This window comes from Rhinolophus ferrumequinum, chromosome 25 (assembly GCF_004115265.2).
Source record: "Rhinolophus ferrumequinum isolate MPI-CBG mRhiFer1 chromosome 25, mRhiFer1_v1.p, whole genome shotgun sequence".
Lineage (NCBI taxonomy): Eukaryota > Metazoa > Chordata > Mammalia > Chiroptera > Rhinolophidae > Rhinolophus > Rhinolophus ferrumequinum.
In genome coordinates this window covers 13,132,301-13,152,057 of record NC_046308.1, presented here as the reverse complement: position 1 = coordinate 13,152,057, position 19,757 = coordinate 13,132,301, and the positions used below count along the sequence as shown (strand labels likewise).

At 48.7% G+C, this 19,757-nt stretch overlaps 1 protein-coding gene and 1 long non-coding RNA gene across 7 annotated transcripts in view; one reads left to right on the top strand and one right to left on the bottom strand.

Moving 5' to 3' along the window:
- Positions 1–213: 213 nt before the first annotated feature.
- Positions 214–12,744, bottom strand: LOC117017781 (uncharacterized). 3 transcript variants are annotated; one of them, XR_004422126.1, is made up of 6 exons: positions 12,619–12,744; positions 10,424–10,535; positions 7,095–7,145; positions 3,163–3,290; positions 2,176–2,497; positions 214–1,426 (listed from the first exon to the last, which is right to left on the bottom strand). It is a non-coding gene; the product is annotated as an uncharacterized LOC117017781 (long non-coding RNA). The 3 variants fall into 3 exon arrangements; XR_004422124.1 differs by lacking the exon at positions 12,619–12,744 and adding an exon at positions 11,990–12,182; XR_004422125.1 differs by lacking the exons at positions 214–1,426; positions 12,619–12,744 and adding an exon at positions 11,990–12,182 and having other exon boundaries at positions 1,821–2,497.
- The window catches only part of MSI1 (musashi RNA binding protein 1), a 22,566-nt gene continuing 15,174 nt past the window's right edge, over positions 12,366–19,757 (top strand). For all 4 annotated transcript variants that reach the window (XM_033098389.1, XM_033098388.1, XM_033098387.1 and 1 more), the window contains exons 1-6: positions 12,366–12,481; positions 12,651–12,691; positions 13,255–13,336; positions 13,435–13,519; positions 16,448–16,489; positions 18,026–18,118. In XM_033098389.1, the coding sequence (XP_032954280.1) occupies positions 12,423–12,481; positions 12,651–12,691; positions 13,255–13,336; positions 13,435–13,519; positions 16,448–16,489; positions 18,026–18,118 (402 nt within the window). In that variant the 5' untranslated portion in view covers positions 12,366–12,422. The remainder of the gene's footprint in view (positions 12,482–12,650; positions 12,692–13,254; positions 13,337–13,434; positions 13,520–16,447; positions 16,490–18,025; positions 18,119–19,757) is intronic.

Sequence of the window (19,757 nt, the reverse complement as noted above, 5' to 3'; positions counted from 1 at the left end):
CGCGCATCTTTTCATGTACTTATTAGCCATTTGTACATCTTCTTTGGAGAAATATCCAGTCAAGTCTTTTGTCCATTTTTAATTGGGTTGTTTGTCTTTTTATTGTTGAGTTGCAAGAGTTTTTTATATATTCTGGGTACGACGTAGATTCTTATCAGATATATAATTTGGAAATTCTGTTCGTTGTTTTTTTCCTTCCTTGAAAGTATCTTTTGATATACAAAATTTTCAATTTTGATGAATTCTAATTAATCTCTTCTGTCTTTTGTTGCTTGTGCTCTGGTGACATAACTAAGAATCCATTGCCAAACCCAAGGTCACGAAGATTTAGCCTATGTTTTTCTACTAAGAGTTTTATATTAGGTTGGCGCAAAAGTAATTGCGGTTTAAAAGGTTAAAAATAATTGCTAAAACCACAATTACTTTTGCACCAACTTAAGAGTTGTAGGTCTTTGATCCATTTGGAGTTGATTTTTGAATACGGTGAAGATAGGCAGGGGCCTAACTTCATTCTTTTATACATAGATATTCTATAATAATTCTTTCTAGCCTTGTCCCTACTGTCTTAACGAATGGTTTCCAAATTTTTGTGATCATCCATTCCTAAGAGGAAGCAATCTTTGAACCCATATCTCTAAAGCATAGAGATTTACTTATTGATAATATATGTATATAATTATAGTGTCATAATATCTTTGCTATAAAACATACACAAAAGAAATTTTTAGAGACTGAAATAGAAAGCAACACATCTAGAAGGCCTCGTCTTTTCTTGGTGGGTCATCTTGAGTGCCCCCAGGGCTCTTGACCCTCTGGGGCTTGCTGGTCCTTATGGCAGAGCAGATCAGCAGTCCTTCTAAAGGGACAGCTGGGACTGCTGTGGCATGGCATGGGAGTGTACTCTCCAGGTTGGAGCTGACTTCCCTCTTCTGAGTTACAAAGTCTGATGTCGTAAGGACAGGTGTATGAACCCTGGCTTTTTCTAGTTCCTAAGCTGTGTCACGTCAGGCAAGTGGCTTTGCCTTTCTGAGCCCCAGATCATAGTCTTTGCTTTATAGGATGGTGGTGGTGAGGGTTCTGTGAGGTGATATGAGTGCAGTGCCTGCCCCCTGGTAACCTCTCCGGAAAAAACAGCAATGATCACAATTCCTATATTAGGAGCCAGGTCCCAGCAGACCTTCTGATCTCCTCTGCCAGCTAAAGAAGTCAAGGCAGGAACCCCTCATTGGAGGAACTGAAGGAAGGGAAAGGACAGGGAAGCAGGGAGAATGAGCTGGCCCTGCTCTCCGAGAGGCAGTATATGGTGTGATGGGTGAGATATACCCAGAGTGAAGAGGGAGGCCTGGGATGAAGTCCTGCTCTTCCTCTTACCGATCATACGACCTTGGCCAAGTGGTAACTCTTCTTTGAACTTCACAACGTTCATCTGTAAAATGGAGATAATAATCATTATACCTGCATTATAGAGTTATTTAATGAGAAAACGAAATAGCATGTGAAAGTGCTTGCCCCACAATAAGAGCTCAATAAACAACAGTGATTATTATTATTTCTTGAGGCCTAAGGGGGGTAATGCGTTTACCACATTATTTACCTATATTCATTCCACCAAAATTTATAAAGTGCTTACTATGTGCCAGCCATACAATAGGAAACAAGAAGAAAACAGTCATTACTGTCAAGAAGCTTATGACACAGAGATACACAGACATTAATCAAGCAGTGCATTATACATAAATACACATAGTGACAAGTGCTACAGCGAAAAATGGGGAAAAGGCAAAGGAATAAAAGGATCAGAAAAGTGATCAGGGACGGTATCATGGGAAAGTGACATTTATACTGAAATTTGGAAAGGAAGTAACCAGGCACAGAAGGGAGAGAGGAGTGTTTCAGTCGGGGAAGCAGGATCTGGCTGGGGAAAGGTGTCAGGGCTAAAATGAAGGCACTCCAGGATAAGCAAAGGTTGCTGCAGGCTGGGGTCAGCGCAGGGTGCTCCACACAGACGAAAAACTTCTCCAGGCAGAGACAACGTGCTCCAAGCTACAAGATGGTCCCTCCAGGCTGGAGGAAGCCTGTTCAAAGACCCCAGGTTGAGAAAGCATGGTGATTTGCAGTTTCTGAAAGGCCAGCTGACCAGAGGGAAGAAGGGAGGTAGGGTATGGGGAGATGAACCTGGAGAGGCAGGGGTCAGGTCTTGCAGGGCTCCGTAGGCCACTGTAAGGATTTGGATTTTGTTCTACCAGTGCAGAGATAATCACTCGAGGGTTTTCATCTAGGGCAGAGAGCAACAGCAGCTGCCGGAAGAGCGGGTATACTGTTACAGACATCTTGCTGAGGAGGTGGTGCCTGGACTTGCATGGTGGATGAGAAGATGGAAAGAAGCGATTGGATCCAGCATGGTTTAGAACTTGCCTGTGTTTGAGTCCCACCTTCTGATTTCTTGGTTGTGTGACCTTAGGATGTTACACATCCTTCTGTGTCTGGGATACCCCTTCTGTCCAATAAAGATAATAGATGTACCTACTTCAGTTTCGGGGTGGCGGGGGGAAGAGACTAAATGAGTCAATTAACATAAGTTGCTTAGCAAAGCATTTGGCACATTGTAAGTATATTATAAATGGTAATTATATCTTCTACTTCTACTGTTATTGCTGTTCTTCTATTATGTCACACAGAGAGATGGACCTGGTATATTTGACTCAAGTCCCAGAAGGACTTAATGCTATGCATGGAACATAATAGACATTTAGTAAATATTTGTTGAATGAATGAATGAATGCACCTTTCTCTCTCCATTTCTGACAAATGAATTCCATCCTGCATCAGTCAACCAACATTGGCGGAGCCTTAATGTAGACCCAGCACCATGCTGGACAGTACAGAAGGGCAATAATGGAAAATACATAATTCAGCTGATACCAGTGTCCACACTGGCTCTCCTTTAGGAAGTGCCCACTCCTCTATTTCTGCTTTCCCATCCAGCTCAGATACCAGTCTTCTCTTTCTCTCCAACCTGCTGTACCCTCTCCATCCCTTGAGTCTCCAAAACTCCCGTAAGGTCCTCTTACTATGAATGATAAAATTTGTCCCTTTGCTGGAGTGTAAACTTCTCCAGAACTGGCAACAAGTTGTAGTGAGGTTTAGACACCTCCAAAGTACCTGACATGGTGGAAAGGCATATTTGATTCATTCGATGGAAGTGAAGATGCAAGGATGGAGCCACCGAGTACTAGCTGTGTGACCTTAGGCAAGACATCTCTCTCTTTGGATCTCTTAACTTTCTCCATCTATAAAGCAAGAAGGGGGCATCAGTGGCTCTCCATGGCAGCCGTTACCTTTTTGAAATTGGGACACTCCTGATAGAAAGACATTCACAGGTGACGCATGCTTCCCTGGGCATTCAGATGAGATAGCCTGAAGCTCTATATAACCCCAGCTCTCCTCCCCCAGTCAGGAGAGCATGTCTGAAAGCCAGGGAGCAAGAGTGATGTTATTTATAGACATAAACTTGAACCCATTCTTCTTCACTATTTATTTCTTTTTCTTCCTTCTTTCTTTTCCTTCTTTCTTTTCCTTCCTTCCTTCTTTCCTTCCTTCCTTCCTTCTTTCCTCCCTCCCTCCCTCCCACCCTTCTTCCCTCCCTTCCTTCCTTTCTTTTTTTTTTTTTTTTAAAGCAAGTAAAGTATTTCAAGCTTCAGTAGAGGTAGTGGTTAAGAATACCAGTCCAGAAGCCAAGGAGACTCTCATTGAAATCCCCTCTTTGTCACTTCTTAGTGGAGTGACGTGGAGCAAGTTACTGAGCCTCAGTTTTCAAGTCTGCAAAATGGGAAGATCATAAGAGAACCAACCTCAGAGGGCTGTGGAGAGGATAAATGAAATCATACGGGAAAGTTCTTAGCACTATCCTGAGCAAATGGCAAGGGTTCAGTAAAGTTGTCAATATCTACGTTTACAATTATTAGTGACATGTCATATGTAGCACACTAGAAAATTAGGATACAATGCTGAAGACTGAAAACTAAGCTCTGAAAACTAAAGTTGATTTTTCATGGTTTTCTGGCCCAGTTTTGGGTGTCCTGAGTACCAGCAGATTTCCAAGCAAGGATGGGAAATAGATTTATGGATATAGCTTCTTTTCTTTGCCTCGTTACTCTATCCCCACTCTCTTATCCTATCCCCCTTTTAAATTTTTTTTATTTTGTCTTTTTAGTAAATTATCATTCTTTTTTATTGAGCTATAATTTACATAAAGTAAAATGCACAAATATTAAGTGTACAGCTTGATGAATTTCTATATATAATGACGACTCAGGTTAAGTAAGATACACACCTGTGTTGTCTATTGCAGTGACCACTCACCACATGAAACTACGGAACACTTAAAATGTGGCCCGTCCAACCTAAGAAGTGCCATAGCACAAAATATACATTGGATATTGAAGAATGTAACACATGAATGTAAACTATATCATTAATAATTTCATATTGATTACATGTTGAAATCTAATGTTTTGAACATATTACTAACAAATTTTACCTATTTTCTTTTCCTTTTTTATAGTATGGCTACTAGAAAAATTTAAATTACATATATGATTGCATTTTATTTCAGTTGGACAACACTGGTATGGAATATTTTTATCCTCCAGAAAATTCTCTCTTGCTTTCCAGTCTATATCTGTTTCCTTGTACCAAGGATAAACACTATTCTAACTTTTCTCCCCATGGATTAATTTTGCCTATTCCAGAACTTCATATAAATGGAATCACACAGTATGTATTTTTCAGTGTCTGACTTCTTTTGCTCAACATAATGTTTTTGAAACTCATTTGTGTATCAGTCATACGTTCCTTTTTATTTTTGAATAGTATTCCATTGTATGACTATATCATAGTTTATCCATTCTCCTATTGATGGACATTTGGATTGCTTCCAATTTCTATTATGAATAATGCTGCTATGACTGTTCTTGAAAAAGTCTTTAAATGGTCTCATTCAAATTATTTTTACTAATTTTTTATTGTTGAAATGAATCCATACTCACAGAAAAAAATCTACATGCATACTAACATACAATGTGCACCCCAGCCCCTCCTTGTTAATGGTTTGATGTAAATCCTTTCAGACCTTTTCTCCACATACAGAGTCATGTATTATCATTATTAATAAAATTAACACTTTGGTGGTTCCTCCCTTGGCTTTCTGACCCCTGGGGATGGCTACATAGTCCTGGATCTTTGCCCTCTTTTCTCAAAATCTCTAAAAGACCAAAACTGGAAAAAAAGTCGGGGTAGTCTGGGGAGGACAAATGTATATCGCTCCTTTCAATATTCCCTGATTAACTGTATCCATGACAGACATCGCTAATCAATCACAGCTTTCTATCCTTGCCCAGCCCCAGCCACTACTAATCAATAGAAAAACTGAAACCAATTTCCCATCTTTGAAATAATCTGGCCACCTTCCATTTTGCTGATGAATAAACTAGGGCTCAGAGAGGGGAAGAGCCTGCTTCAAGGTCAGAGATGGAGCCCCAGGCTCCTGACTCCCTGTCCAATGTTTTTTTCTTCTTTTTCTTTCTTTCCTACTACATTCACTGACTCCAAAAAACAATTTCCCTGGGATCCTTGAAAACCTGGTCTCTATGGAGAGGGTGTTTTGTTTCCCAGACAGGGCTCAAAGGTGGGACCCTCCTCTAGCTAGCCCCTCATCTTTATGCCCTGCCTGAGTGTAACTGGAAGCCCCTGCCAACAGCCTGGCATCCCCTCCCCCACCGTCACCACTGACAGACCTGCGGTTTCTGTTCTCCAGGTCTGCAGTTTCAGTTTCCCAAAATAAACATTTAAAAAAATAAAAAATAAAGGAAGCATGCTTTTAACATCTTTGTCTTCAGCCCCAGAATTGTGGAATTATTAATTGACCAGACTAAATCAAATAGTTAATTGCAGCAGAGAGGCGACTTCAGATGCTGAAACCATAAAACTCCAAAAGCATCCCCCTTTCACCAACACATCAAACCGACTCTGGCTGTCATTGGAAGCGACAGTGAGAAAGTGGGATAGTCAGCAGGTCTGGAGAGACTGTGGGTGTTCTCAGCTGGGCAAGCAGAATAGTTTATTTAATTCCCTCCCTGCCAGGGCAGGAGGGGAAAAGTCAGGGGCGGGGAAATGGAGACAGAATGTAGCATAATGTTTGAGTCAGGTGAAACTGGGTTCTTAGACTGGCTCCACACACTTGCTAGCTGCGTGACCTTGGACATGCCATTTCAGGTGTCTGAGCCTTAAGTTTCTTCATCTGTAAACAGGTGTATTAATAAAGCCTACTGCGTTGGAGTATTGCAGTGATTAAAATGACTTGGTTAAAAAAGATGTGTATGAAACTCTTGTGAATATTTGTCTCTAGACTGTAAGCCCTTTGAGAGTACGGGTAGCTGTTTATTGCATTCACCATCGCATCCCTCAGTGACTGGTTCTAAGCAAGTACTTAATAAACAACTATTGAGCACCCAGTATAAGGTATGGTCCTGAGGATGGGGATAGTGGTGGAGAAGATGGCAAAGAGGTTTATTAGCACAGGGGCCCTGCCCTTAAACAACTTTCATTACAGCGTAACAGACAGGCCAGAACCATCTATAATAATAAGTGGATTGTTATGCATTAAATAGGTAGATAATATAATGTAGTGATTCATGGTGGAGATTCTGGCATCAGACTCGAGTTCAAATCTCAGCTCTCCCACTTGCTACCATTCTGATCTTTATTAGCAAGTTTTCTTCCTAATGCTTCTGTTTCCAGATATGTAAATTAGGGACCTTCCTGATGGAGTGGTTGTAAGGACTGAATAAGTTTCCTGAAGCAGTGCTTAGGACAGTGCCTGGAACACAGTAATTGCTCAATGAATCTTAGCTATTACTTTTCCCAGTTACGATGTGACTTTAGACAAATTACTTATCTTCTCTTAAGACTTGTTTTCCTGGCCAGTAAAACAAAAACATTCTAGTTCCTATCTTGAAGAATTGCTGGGAGAATAAAATGGGAAAATCCCTGAAGAGTGTGCTTAGCAAGGTGTCTGGCATATGGAAAGTACTTACCAATTTCTAGATGATGAAGATGATGATGATGATAAAGTTAAAAACAAGGTGCTATGGAAGAAAAGAGAGTAAATTCATTTAGATGCATAGGCATCTAATCAGATGCCTGGAATCAGAGAAAGGTTTATAACAGGTAAGTGATTTTTTTTTGGTAACAACTTTATTGAGATATAATTCACATATCATACAATTTACCCATTTAAAGTGTATAATTCAATAGTTTTTAGTATATTCACAGAATTGTATAACCATCGCCATAATCAATTTTAGAATATTTTCATTACTCCAAGTAGAAACTTGTACCCATTTCTCCCCAGATCTTCCTCTTCCCCACAAGCCCCAGGCAACCACAAGTTTATTTCCTGTTTCTGTGGATTTGCCTACTGTGGACATCTCATGTAAATGGAATCATAAAATACATGACCTTTTGTATCTGGCTTCTTTCACTTAGCATAATGTTTTCCAGGTTCATCTGTGTTGTAGCATGTGTCAGTAATGCATTCCTTTTTATGGCCAAATAATATTCCATTCTATAGAGTTGATAGACATTGGGTTGTTTTCCACTTTTTTGGCTGTTACGAACAATGCTGCTTAAACTTTCAGGTACAAGTTTTTGTGTGGATATATAGTTCCATTTTTCTGGGGTATATACCAAGGAGTGGAATTGCTAGGTTTTGTGGTAACTCTGTGTTTAACCTTTTAAAGACCTGTTTTTCCAGACTGTTTTCCATAGTGCAGCACCTTTTTATATTCCCACCAGCAATGCACAAAGGTTTCAGTTTCTCCACATCCTTACCAACACTTGTTATTATCTATCTTTTTGATTATAGCCATCCTAGTGGGTGTCAAGTGATATCTCATTGTTTTTTGTTTTTTATAAGGAGGGCTCAGCTCACAGTGGCCCATGTGGGGATCAAACCAGCAACCTTGGTGTTATTAGCGCCACACTCTAACCAACTGAGCTAACTGGTCACCCTCATTGTGGTTTTGATTTGTACTTCCTTATGGCTATTATTAGCATTGATCATTTTTTCATGTGCTCATTGGTCATTTATATATCTTCTTTGGAGATATGTCTATTCAGATCCTTTGCCTATTTTTAATTGGATTATTTATCTTTTTTATTACTGAGTTGTAGGACTTCTTTATATACTTTAGGTACAAGTCCTTCATCAGATACATGCTTTGCAAAGTTTTCTCCTATTTCTGTGGGTTGTTTTTTTTACTTTCTTGATAGTGTCCTTTGAAGCATAAAAGTTTTTAATTTTAATGATGTTTGATTGATTTATTTTTCTTTTTATAGTTTTAGTTCTTACATATCAGTCTTTAACCCATTTTGAGTTGTTTTCTGTACATGGTGTGAGGTAGAGGTGCAACTTAATTCTTTTACATATGGATATCCAGTTGTCCCAGTACCATTTGTTGAAGAGACTGGCTTATTTCTGGACTCTCAATTCTAATCTATATACACATATATCTTTACGCCAGTACCACACTGTCTTGAAGGTAACTGAATTTGTACTGGACCAAATGAACTGGATCTGCTAATGCAAAGTCACAGAGCTTCTTTCCTTTTCCATAGTGCTTTAGAGATTTTAAGGTGCTTTCATATACATGATCTCACTCAAGTCTCGCAGAAACTCTGAGACTAAATGTAAGCTCAGAAGGCTGAGTGGCTTATCCCTAGACTCACTCAACCAGGACCCACTTGGTCAAGTGCTCTCATTAACCCAGCCGTTTGCCTGCTGGTTGAGTCCAGAAATTTGGGAAAAGGAAAAAGTATAGAAAAGAATCAGGACAAAAAAGGGAGGCGGGGTATAAAACAGACTGATTACAAATGTTTGGCTCCTAATCAGCCTATGATAAATTTTCCCTTCTCTTCCATGGACAAGAAATGAGAGGTTCTGAATAATCCAGGGTTTTGCTTGGGTATTGCATTTTCAAAGAATGAGAACACGGTGAAATACTCTAAACACTAAAACCACATGGACTGTAATTTAATCTTTAATTTTGTTGTTGTCATTCTAGAAGACTAGTATATTTTAGAGCAATGTTTCTTTAAGAGTGGTCCAAGGAAAACCTCAGCTATCAGCATCATCTAAACGAGGTACTTGCAAACGAGGTACTTTAAAAAGGCAGTTTTCAGAGTCCCCATCCACCCTGGGTCTACTGAAACTCACTGGGTGATTTTTTTTTTTTTTAAAAGCACATTAAGATTTGGGAACCGTGTTTTAGAGCAGTGAAAATCAAACTGTGACGATCAATTATCATTGCACTCAAGAGATGCAGACATTCTGCTTAAGGGAGAGTTCTAGATAATACAGTAGATTAATATACCTCATTTCCTTTACGTCTTTGCTAAAATATCACTCCTCCCTATGAGAACTTTCCTGATTTAAAATTGTGTATCACCCTCTCCCCCATGCCTCCCACCCTCCTTCCTTCTCCACAGCACTTACTAACATCTGTCATATTATTTATTCATCTATCTATTTATTGTATTATCTGACTCCTGTCTTTAGAAAGCAAGCTTCACAAAGGTAGGCGCTAGGAATATGGTGCCTAATACTCCTCGGGAGTATACAGTGTCTGCTGGGTAGCAGGTAAATATTTGTAGGAGGAATGAATGTGCCAAGTTGCAACTTAGGGCATAGGCATAATGTCATGTGTCCTCCGTTTTTCTCGAAAGGATTTTTTAAAACATACTATAAAGCAAATGATTCTTTACTTCTCCGAGTGATGCTTGGTGTGCGCAGCACTAGAGAGAAAGAGTTGGAACCACATCCTCTAATCTCCTAATTCTGGAGTCTGGGCCAGTTGCTCCGAAGATCATTTTTCCTTAATACTGCTGAGATCCTCAATTTATGATGAGGATCCTGCATTTACAGCTGTATTGTCCTGTGAGGGCTTCCCCTAGGAGGACTCCTTGCCCCTAGTGCGAACAAAGTGGACTAAAGCAGCGAGGCTGAGATGGACCTGCAGTGGGAAGAGATTTCTGGAAGCCCCTCCACACTTTACTGTGCTTCAAACAAGGTAGTGACAAGTAGACAGTTTCTCCTCTGAGGTCGTGAATGAGGATGTTAATAAATGGGTCCTGTCCCAATCTATTACTCATGCAGGTTTGGCAGACTCTGAACGAATGACCCTTACCTATATCTTACCCTGTAAACTACCGGCCCAACAGCAACAGCACACAAATCAATGCTCATGGACACTTGTGGTTTTCCCCTCCTTGCACCTCTCTATTGGCCCCATTTTACACACAAGGAACTTGCAATTGAGACCTAGGAATAGTCAGTTCCCTAACACTGAAGGTGCTACCTACTGACCTTCATGTGTGTCTCCTCCAGGACATATCTGATGTTTCAGTTTGTATTGAGATGGTGAGAAATACCCTGCAAGGGATGTCTCCCACCCCCAGTTCAGGGGAGTCTGAGAAATCTGTGGGGTAAGACAATAAAAACAGGAAAAAGCAAGTTGGTTTCTTGTGTTATGCACACAGGGTGGCAGGATATACCTGCTGAGTGTTCCCTAAATGTCCCAGAGAAAACCATTAACTTGAGTCTCTCACGTTCTTATATGTATGGTGGTTAGGGTGGGAGGAGAGAAGGTGTACTAAGAGGAGGGGATGGGCACCCTTCCAGATGTTAGGATTATGATGCCTACAGCTGCCTCACACATTAATAAACAGTGGCTGACTGGAAAATGGATGTCAAGGTGAGCAGCAAGGGGCTTGTCATCAAAGGTTTTCACTGGGTTACATGGGAGGTGAGTTGGGAGGAACGGGCTTGTGTGGTACTGAGACCCCCAGCAGGGATGGGAAATGGGGAGGGGGGCGGTAGTGGCTACCTTAGCCTCCTAATTTGACCCTTGCTGGGCTGGGGAATTAAGGAGAGGATATGGATAAGGCTGGATGGGGATAGGGAGGGCCGCCTCTGGTTCTGAAGGTGATCCTGCAAGGACTTTCTCAGGGTTCCCAGGCCGGTGGGAGGGAGTTTTCCTAGTTGGTGAGATGGCCCCCAGAGGCCTTGGGTGAATGTTCTGGGGGAATCTTAGAGACCCAGAAGATAGGAGGGTGGGGAGGAGGAAGAATTGAAGGCGTTTGCCTTCCTGAGGAGTATTCTCAAATTGAGACGGACTGAGAGAAACAACTACAAACGCAGTGGGTAGGCAGTTTAGCTTCTTCCCATCGATGGGGTGGGACTTAGAACTCTGCAAAAGAAAGAGGTCATTCGGAGGGGAAGGTGAACAGCTGAGCCATCAGGCTCCTAAACTGGAAACGGTAGGCTCTAAGAGGCACTGACCCCCTACCCCAGCCTGGGTGGGGAGGAGGCGGTGAACGGCTGGAACCAGTCAGACAGCAGTGGGGGGCTGATAAGAGCCAGGGAGTGAAAGAGTGGGTACTCCTTATACTGGGGGGGGGGTGGTGGCGGCAAACTAGGAACACGGGCTTGGGGCAGGGGGGCTTCTGTGAACGGAAGGGATTTGGGGGAGCTGAGGGAGATTCTCACTCGGGAGAGCAAGGGCTGAGGAGGGATTGTCCCCAAACTGATACGGTTTCTACTGGGGTGCTGATGGAGGCTCCTCACTCGAGACGCGAGGCACTGAGAGGGTTCCCCAAATTGGATATGGGGGATATGGGACACTGGAAATGGACTGAGGGCCGCTGAGGGGGAACCCTAAATTAGGTTCGGAGGAAATTCGCGGCTCAGAGGGCGGCTTCTCGCTCGGACTGGGGGAATGGAGGGATTCTCACCAGCTAGAACCGCGAAGGGATTGGGGGCCACTGGGGCTATCTCCCTCCCGACCCAGGGAGATTGGGGATCTCTTAGATTCTGGATAGTGGGGGCCTGAGAGGGAGGACTGGGGGGGTCCCCGATCCGGAACCGAGCTACCTTGAAGGCACCGGGAAGCGCTTCGTCCCGGGAGGGCGTTCCCGCGGCCCGGCCCCCGCGCTGGGGTGGGTGGGGGGTGCGGCCGCGCCCAGGTCCCGGACCGCGTCGGGATTCGGGGTCTCTCTCGCCCTCGGGTACCCGTGAGCCCGGCGGGAGCGGGATCCGGGCGCCGCCGCCTCCGCGGGCGCCCGGACGCGCCGGCAAGCGCGGGGCTTTATGCGCGCGGGGCGGCGGGGGGAGGAGCCGGCAGGTCGGCCCCCGGCGGGCCCTCCCCTCGGCCGTCCCCGCCCGCCCGCCCGAGCGGGGTCGGGGGAGGGGGCAGCATGGCCTGTCCGTCCGGCCCCCTTCGCCGCGCTCCTCATCTGCCCCGCGCCGAGCGCTGCCGCCGCCGCCGCCGCCGCCGCTCCGCTGCCCGCGCCGCCCGCGGCTCCCGATGGAGACTGACGCGCCCCAGCCCGGCCTCGCCTCCCCGGACTCGCCGCACGACCCCTGGTACGGCCCGGCCCAGCCCGGCCCGGCCTGCCCGGCCCGCGCTTGCCCCGGCCCCGCCAACATGGCCGATCCGGGTCGGGCCGGGCCTCCCCGGGGCCCGGGCCCGCGCCCCCTGCGCCCCGCCGCCCGGCGCTCACGCGGGCCCTTTGTGTCTCTCCTCCTCCCGCAGCAAGATGTTCATCGGGGGACTCAGTTGGCAGACTACGCAGGGTGAGCGAGCCCGGGAGCGCCCGCCGGCTCGGCAGGGCACCCCGGACCCTTTGGCGCCCCGGAACCGGACACCCCAGCCGGGCCCTGCGCCCTGCTGACCCCGGGCGCCCCCGCGCTCTCTTTCGCGCCTCGCCCGGGGACCCCGAGAGCTCTGGGCGATCGGGAAGCGCGCACGGCCCAGCGGGTGGAGGGGAGGAGATGAGGGGTTCAGGGGGGCATCGGGGGGTGGGCTGGGCCCCCGGGACCCGCCGGCGGCAGCGCGAACTCCGCTCGCACCTGCGGCTCAAACTTTTGTGAGGCGGCTCCCGGAGCGGCGGGAACCCGGCCGGAGCCGTCCCCCCTCCAGCCCAGCTCGGCCCTCGGCTTTCTGGGGCCCCCGTGGGCGCCAGGAGGCTCCTCGGGAGTCGGGTGAGGGCTGGAGGTGGGGGGGCAAACTGGAGAACGCTCAGGCTGCTTGGCGCGGGGGCGGACGGGCCGCGCCGGGGTCACCGGGGGCAAAGGACGGCGGAGAGGGGGAAGGGCGCGGGGCCCGGGCTGGTCCGAAGGCGGGTGTGTGGTTACAGAAGGGCTGCGCGAATACTTCGGCCAGTTCGGGGAGGTGAAGGAGTGTCTGGTGATGCGGGACCCCCTGACCAAGAGATCCAGGTGAGCCCCTCACCCCCTCCTCCTGCTCCCGGCTCGCCCCCCTCCACCGCCACTCACTGCCTTGTAACCATCTGCCTCTCCCTCACTACGGCGCGCAGGGGTTTCGGCTTCGTCACTTTCATGGACCAGGCGGGGGTGGATAAAGTGCTGGCGCAATCGCGGCACGAGCTCGACTCCAAAACAGTGAGTGGCCCTCGGGGCTTCGGGGGTCCTTTGGGAGAGGGAGGCCGCCGGAGGAGAGGGTCAGGACTCTCCCCAGGGGACAGTTGTATGGGGTCTTTAAGGAAGAGGGGAGTTTTCTGAGTAGAACGGCTGCCAGGCTCTGAAACTTTGTCACCAGAGTTGAGGGGAGAGGGAGGAGAAAAAACCCAGGCCTGCCATGAGATGCTACATCTCCCAACCCCTCCGGTATTGGCGAGGGAAGAAGCAGCTACCACCCCCTCCTACTAATCTTAAAGCCTCAGAGAGGAGCTTGGGGTGGGGCTAGGTCCCTCCCCTAACCCAAATTGGGTGAGTCAGAGCTGCAGTGACCCACCCCGTGGCTTCTCTGAACTGTAACTAGTATTTGGCTCTGCGACACCCCCACCCCATTCCAAACCAATGGCAAAGCACCATTGAATCCCCCTCCCTCCATTCTTCCCTCCCCTGACTTTTGGTCAATGTGCTCCTTGCTTTGTGTGGAAGACCCAGACCTGCTTTGCCCGTGAAGGGGTTTATGAGAAGGGAGCTAGCTTGCCTGAAAACAACCCTTCTGAGGACTAGATCTTAGGTGCTTGTTTGGCATTCAAACTCCTGGAACATTTTGCTGTTGTCCCACCACTCCCCAGTGTCTTGGGCCCTGTAGGGGGCGCTGGCTCAGGCTGGGGCTCAAGGAAACAGGGAAAAGGAGAAAGTCAGGGGTTATTCTGTGATGGGGGTGACCAGCGATGGGGGTGACCATCTGCCAAGGGCCCAGGACAGTGTGATCTCTCTCCACACTCCCCCACTCTCCTCCAGCCCTGGGCCTCCCTGCTTGGGTCAGTCCCTGGCTCCTGTTTACCTGCAACAATAGCTGGTTGTGCCCAAGAATTTGTTAAATTACCGCCTGTCCCCAGCTCCTGTTATCTCTGCCCAGTGGCTCCCACTCCTGCTCCCAGTAATGAGCAAATGAGGCCAGGCCTCAACTTTGCCGGCTCTGAAAGGATCTTCTTGGCTCAGACTGAGTGACCCAAGCTGGGAATGGAGAGACAGTGGCCTATTGTTTTTTGGTGATTATCTGCCATCAAGCTGCCTGTTCTCCTACCATCCCCTGTCCTCAGAATGCACTGATGGCTTCTGCAGCGCTCAGGAAGCTGAGATTTAAGGGCTGGGGCTGGGGCTGGCGTGGGGAATGGAAGATTGATAAAGGGAAGAGAGGGGAGAAAGGAGGGTGAGATGAGCATCCTTCCGAGCTTGGGGACTCAAGGGCAAGGGCTTTGTGTTTGGCCTTCTCTGGCCTGGGAGAGGGAGGATGGGAGGGAGGTTTATTGTGGGGAGTCTATTTTGGGTTCTTTCACCTTTTATTTATTTGTTGGGTTTTACTTATGTTGCCAGCTGTGAGTCAGAGTGGAGGTGGGGCGTGTCAGGGATGGGTGTGTGTGGGTCTGTGGGACCTGGCTTGGGTACCGTCTCCTCATCAGTGTCTGTGCAGGGGTACTATCTGAGTTGTGTTTTGGTAGCTGGGGAGGATGCTTCAGGAGAAACAGAAGGACGAAAATGTCCATAGATGTACAAAATCACACCTTCAGACAAGGAAAATGGTCAGCTGTGATTTTCTCTGGGGCCTGGGGGGACTTTGGGAGAGAGAAGACACTGCCCTTGCGTGGATTTTGGAGGTTCCTTCTCTGTGGCCAAATTCTACTGGGGGCGCTTATAGGAAGCTGGTCCCTGGTTCATGCCATTCAGGCAGAGAGGAGCCAGAGCCGGTTGAGTAGAATGAACGAGGCTGAGTTTTTGAACGGAAGGAACTTTGGGAAAAGATAGATCTTGCCTGGGATTGGCTGGTCAATTTCTGACTGGTGTCCACCCATGTGGGTGGCAAGAAACTCTGGAATGACCGGCCCTCATAGCCCGTGCATTGATCACAGTGTCTCATGGCTTTTGTTATTTCTAAGTACAGGTAGAGTACTCGGGAGTACCCAGGTGCATGTTGCTTTTCCCCTCAGTTTTCACAGCCAAGGGCAAAGGTGGCCTGCTGGTAATAACACCTTTGTTTGTGCAATGAAGGGCAGTTCACAAAGGACTGCTTTCACCCGCATTATCTCATTTGATTCCCCCCAGCTGCCCCTGGGAAAAATGGGTGTGATTGTCCCCACTTTGCAGATGAGGGAACTGAGGTTCAGAGGGACCAGGCGAGGTCCCAAGATCATAGGTTTGGCCAGGGGCCCAGAGTTTCTGAGTCCAAGTCCCATGCCCCTGCATGTCACCAGAGCCTGGGCTCTGCTTCGCCTCAAACCTAGCTGCGTTCTCAGGAAGCTGTTTGCACCGTCAAGGAGGGCTGTTAGATGTCGATAATATCGGGGAAACAGAACTGAGTCCATTCCTGGTAGTTTATGCATTCTTATCTTGAAGCAAAGAGTTTCCATTCGCAAGACTTCAAAAGTCTGGATTGCATGCCTCACCTAGACAGGTTATCTGTGTGAAGTAGGTTAAGCTGGGAAGGCCCTCGATATACCTGGTGCTTAAAGGAATAAGACTTTGCTTACTTTTTTGGGTTCTTGCTGTGAGCTAGACACCATGCCAAGTGCTTTGTAAGCATTATCTCCAATAATCTGCAGATGACTCTTTGAGGTGGATGTTACTATTTGCCCATTTTGCAGGTGAGCTTGACCCTGAGGCTCAGACAGCTTAACTTGCCTAAGGTCTCACAGCTGAGAAGCAGTGTAAGTGGGATTCAAACCCAGCAGCCTGGCTCTATGGCCTAAACGGTTAACCACTACACTTTCTTGCTAGAGGCTGTGGGGGTTTCTGTCACTTGTGTGTCACCTCTGTCTGTGTCCTGGGATAAGAGATGTCCTCAGGGCTGAAAGCTGTATAGTCACCCATCTGAAGTGTGATAATCAAGGCCCCTTCTACATCTCCCTTCTCTTTCAGATTGATCCCAAGGTGGCCTTTCCTCGGAGAGCACAGCCTAAGGTAGGTGTGTCTGTGTCTGAGAGGACCTCTGTTACTGAGGGCAGTGATATTCCCAGCATTCCTTTCTATGAAAGATGCTTCTGGAACCTCTGTGGACTGGGATGGGAGGAAGGAGAATTCTTGATATCCTCGCTCTGTGGATTGAAGATACCATGCATCATCTTTCCATCTGCTCTGGGATGGACTGGGGAGGGGCTGCATGTGTTGGGAGAAGGGGAACCTCTCAGGGGACCCATTGTCCTGTATTTGAAGCCAGTATGGTTTGGACCCTGAGTCAAATTCTGACCTCAGAGATCACAGCCTCTGTGCCCAGCGACTTTGGGGGTGAAACCCAGGACAGGCTTACCCCCTGAGGCTGAGCTAGAATCAGGCCAGGGGGCTACCTCTGACCCCAGTCACTCTCCTACCTCTTGGATGTGATGTGTTTGAAGAGGGGGAAGGCACCATGGAGTCTGTCACCTGTTGTCTTTCAACTTGGGTGACTGGAGCTGCTCTCCCAAGTGCTCTCTCTCCCTGGGCAGTGGCGAGTTTTTGTGGGTATGCGGAAAACAGATTTCTGAGCAGTTGAGCTATATAGCACTCAAAACTATTGGCCCAGGGGAGGGGCCCAGATTCTATTCCAGGCCTCATGGCAAATCTTAATTTTTAAGCAGTCGCATATAGGGGACAGACAGGAAGGCTGATTAGAGTACAAGGAGCAGGACTCTTGTGTCTGCTGACTTATCATGTGTCCTAGGACTAGGTCCCTCTCCAGGAGATCTTAGTTTCCTCTTTGCAAGGGGGTTGGTGGAAACTAGGATGCCTTAGGATTTTGAGCCATGGCGCCCAGCTCCTGCCACAGTGAAGGGAGAAGGGCAACTTTCAGGAGACAGGAAAGGGACATCTCTGTAAGGGTCCAGCAGAGGGCCTGAAAGCAATTATGGAGCAGGTATTCGAAGGAAGCCGCACTAGGGAGCACATGGTCGGAATTGGGTTAATTCCATTAAGCAGTTTGGTGACAGAAGGTGCTTTAGTGTTAGGATGGGGCTGGGAATTGCCTGTGGATTAGCCATGCGCTCCTGGGGTAATTAGGACCATGTGTTCTTCCTAAAACAGGGCTGGGGCCACGGGGCTACCAGTGGTTGAGTTGAGAGGAGGTTGATGAGGAAAATGTCAGTGTGGAGTTCAGGGGCATCCTGTGATGGGCCTTGGCCTCTCTGGGAGGGGGCGGTGGTGGGGTCTCTAAGTTAAGCTGTATGCTTGGGTTACTAGCCCACGCCTCTCTCTGTGTGGGTCTTTAGGGAAGTCATTTTCCCCACACAGACCCCAGGGAGGGAGGCAGGGGAGAGGCACACTCCAGCCAGCCAGGGTTTGGGGTGCACAGCTGCCCATGACAGGAGGCGGGTGTCCAAAGGGGAGCTCAGGAGGGGCCTTCTGAGTAGCTGGGGCCACAGAGAGCTTGTCAGCTGGCGCCCTGGCAGGAGGTCTCGAGCCCCTGCTGGTGGCAGTAGGCCACAGGACTCAGATGCCCACTTTCTTATTCCCTCCTCCTAACAGATGGTGACTCGAACGAAGAAGATCTTTGTGGGGGGGCTATCAGTGAACACCACGGTGGAGGACGTGAAGCAATATTTTGAGCAGTTCGGGAAGGTGGGTCAAATCTGGGGGTGCTTGCTGAAGGGGTGACAGGTCTGTAGAATTGGTCAGTAGCAAGAGGAGTCCAGGTCATTCCAATTCCTGCAAAAGGTGAAGAAAAGGGGGTTGGGTCCTTCTGTGGGTGAGGCCAGGCCAACCCACCGTTCAGGCTCCTGGGCTATCTGTGGGCTTCAGACTCTGGACACATCCCCAGGGACAGAAGCCACACAGTAGCTGTCTCTGTTGTTGCCCTTCCCCTGTGTTTTTCTCTTGCTTATCTTCATTCTCCCCAGGGAGGCTGCTCTCTCATAGCCAGTTCAATCCAGTCACCCCTTGGCCTCTTGGGAGTTTGCACCTGTCCAGGCCATGGGCTGTTGCACCTTCCCCCACTCCTTCCGGGTGCGGATGATAAGGGGGCAATAAAGATGAGCCCCAGTCGCACTCAGCACCCTGCTTGCACAGGTGGGAGCTTAGGGCAGGAGCTCGGGATTGTGGTTGGTGGCCTGTGCTGATTCCGAGCTATTTCGGGGGGCTGAAGATCAGACTCAGAGGATTGGCCCTCAGCTTTGAGGTGCATCCAGCTTTAATTTGGGGCCTGTTTAATCTGCAAAGTAGGAGATATGGTGTCATCAGAAAATAGGATGTCCCCAGAAAGGTGAGCAATTTCAGCGTCAAGGTCCCAGGGAGAGATGGCAGAGGACCAAATTTTAATCTGGGGGTGAAATAGGGCTGTTGTGCTTAATGCTGGGGTCCCTGGTCCACTCCTTCATGAAACAGGCTACAGGCTGGATCTCTACTTTCCCATCAAGGCATTTCCAGTTCCCTGTTAGGCAAAGGGCAAAAAAGGTGGCTTGGGAAATAGGATGTGAGCTGGCGACTGGGTGGGTTTCCAGCCCCCTTTCTAGGGGAGAGGGTGGGAGGTCCCCTAGCTAGCGGATGCTGGCGGCGTTGAGGCCAGAGGCCGAGGCTCAGGCGCCTCCGTGGGGACCCGGGTCCAGGACAGAGGGCAGGTCGGTGGCCTGGGCCCCAGAGGGAAGGGCGCCCCTGGGAAGCAGCAGGCCCCGCTCACTCCGGCGGGGTGTCTTTGTGTCTGAACGCCGAGCATTAGAGCTCGCACTAATCTGATCCAGCAGCTGTGATTGGAGGCCGCCTGCCCCCGGGGCCGGAGTTGCCATAGCAACCGGGCCCCAGGAGAAGCCGTCAGCGGCCGCGTCTTTTGTTCGGGCCTAAATCGGCGTTGGCATGTGAAACCGGCCCGGGGAGGCCAGGGGGAGCCGGAGAATAGGCTGCCAGGGAGCGAGGGGGACAGCCGGGAATGCCAAGGGCCCCGCGGCGGGGGGCCCCCCGCCCGGATCGAGGGGCCGCCGCCGAGGGGGGAACAATGGTCAGCCGCCATGGCTGCCACTCAGGCTTAGCGGCTGCCGAACTTGGCGGCTCCCACTGGTCAGCAGGCCTCGGCCGCCTCCCCTCCCCCCGCCGGAGCCCCCCTGCCCTAGGGTTCCCATGGAGACCAAAGCCTATTAAGGACACCGGGCTGGGAGCCTCCCTCTCCTCAGCTGGCCCCAGGAGGGGACACTGGTGGGGTCTCCTGGACCCCAGGCCACTTTCCTTGCTTCCTGTCCTGGCCTCAGTCCCCCTGCCCCACTAGGGTCCT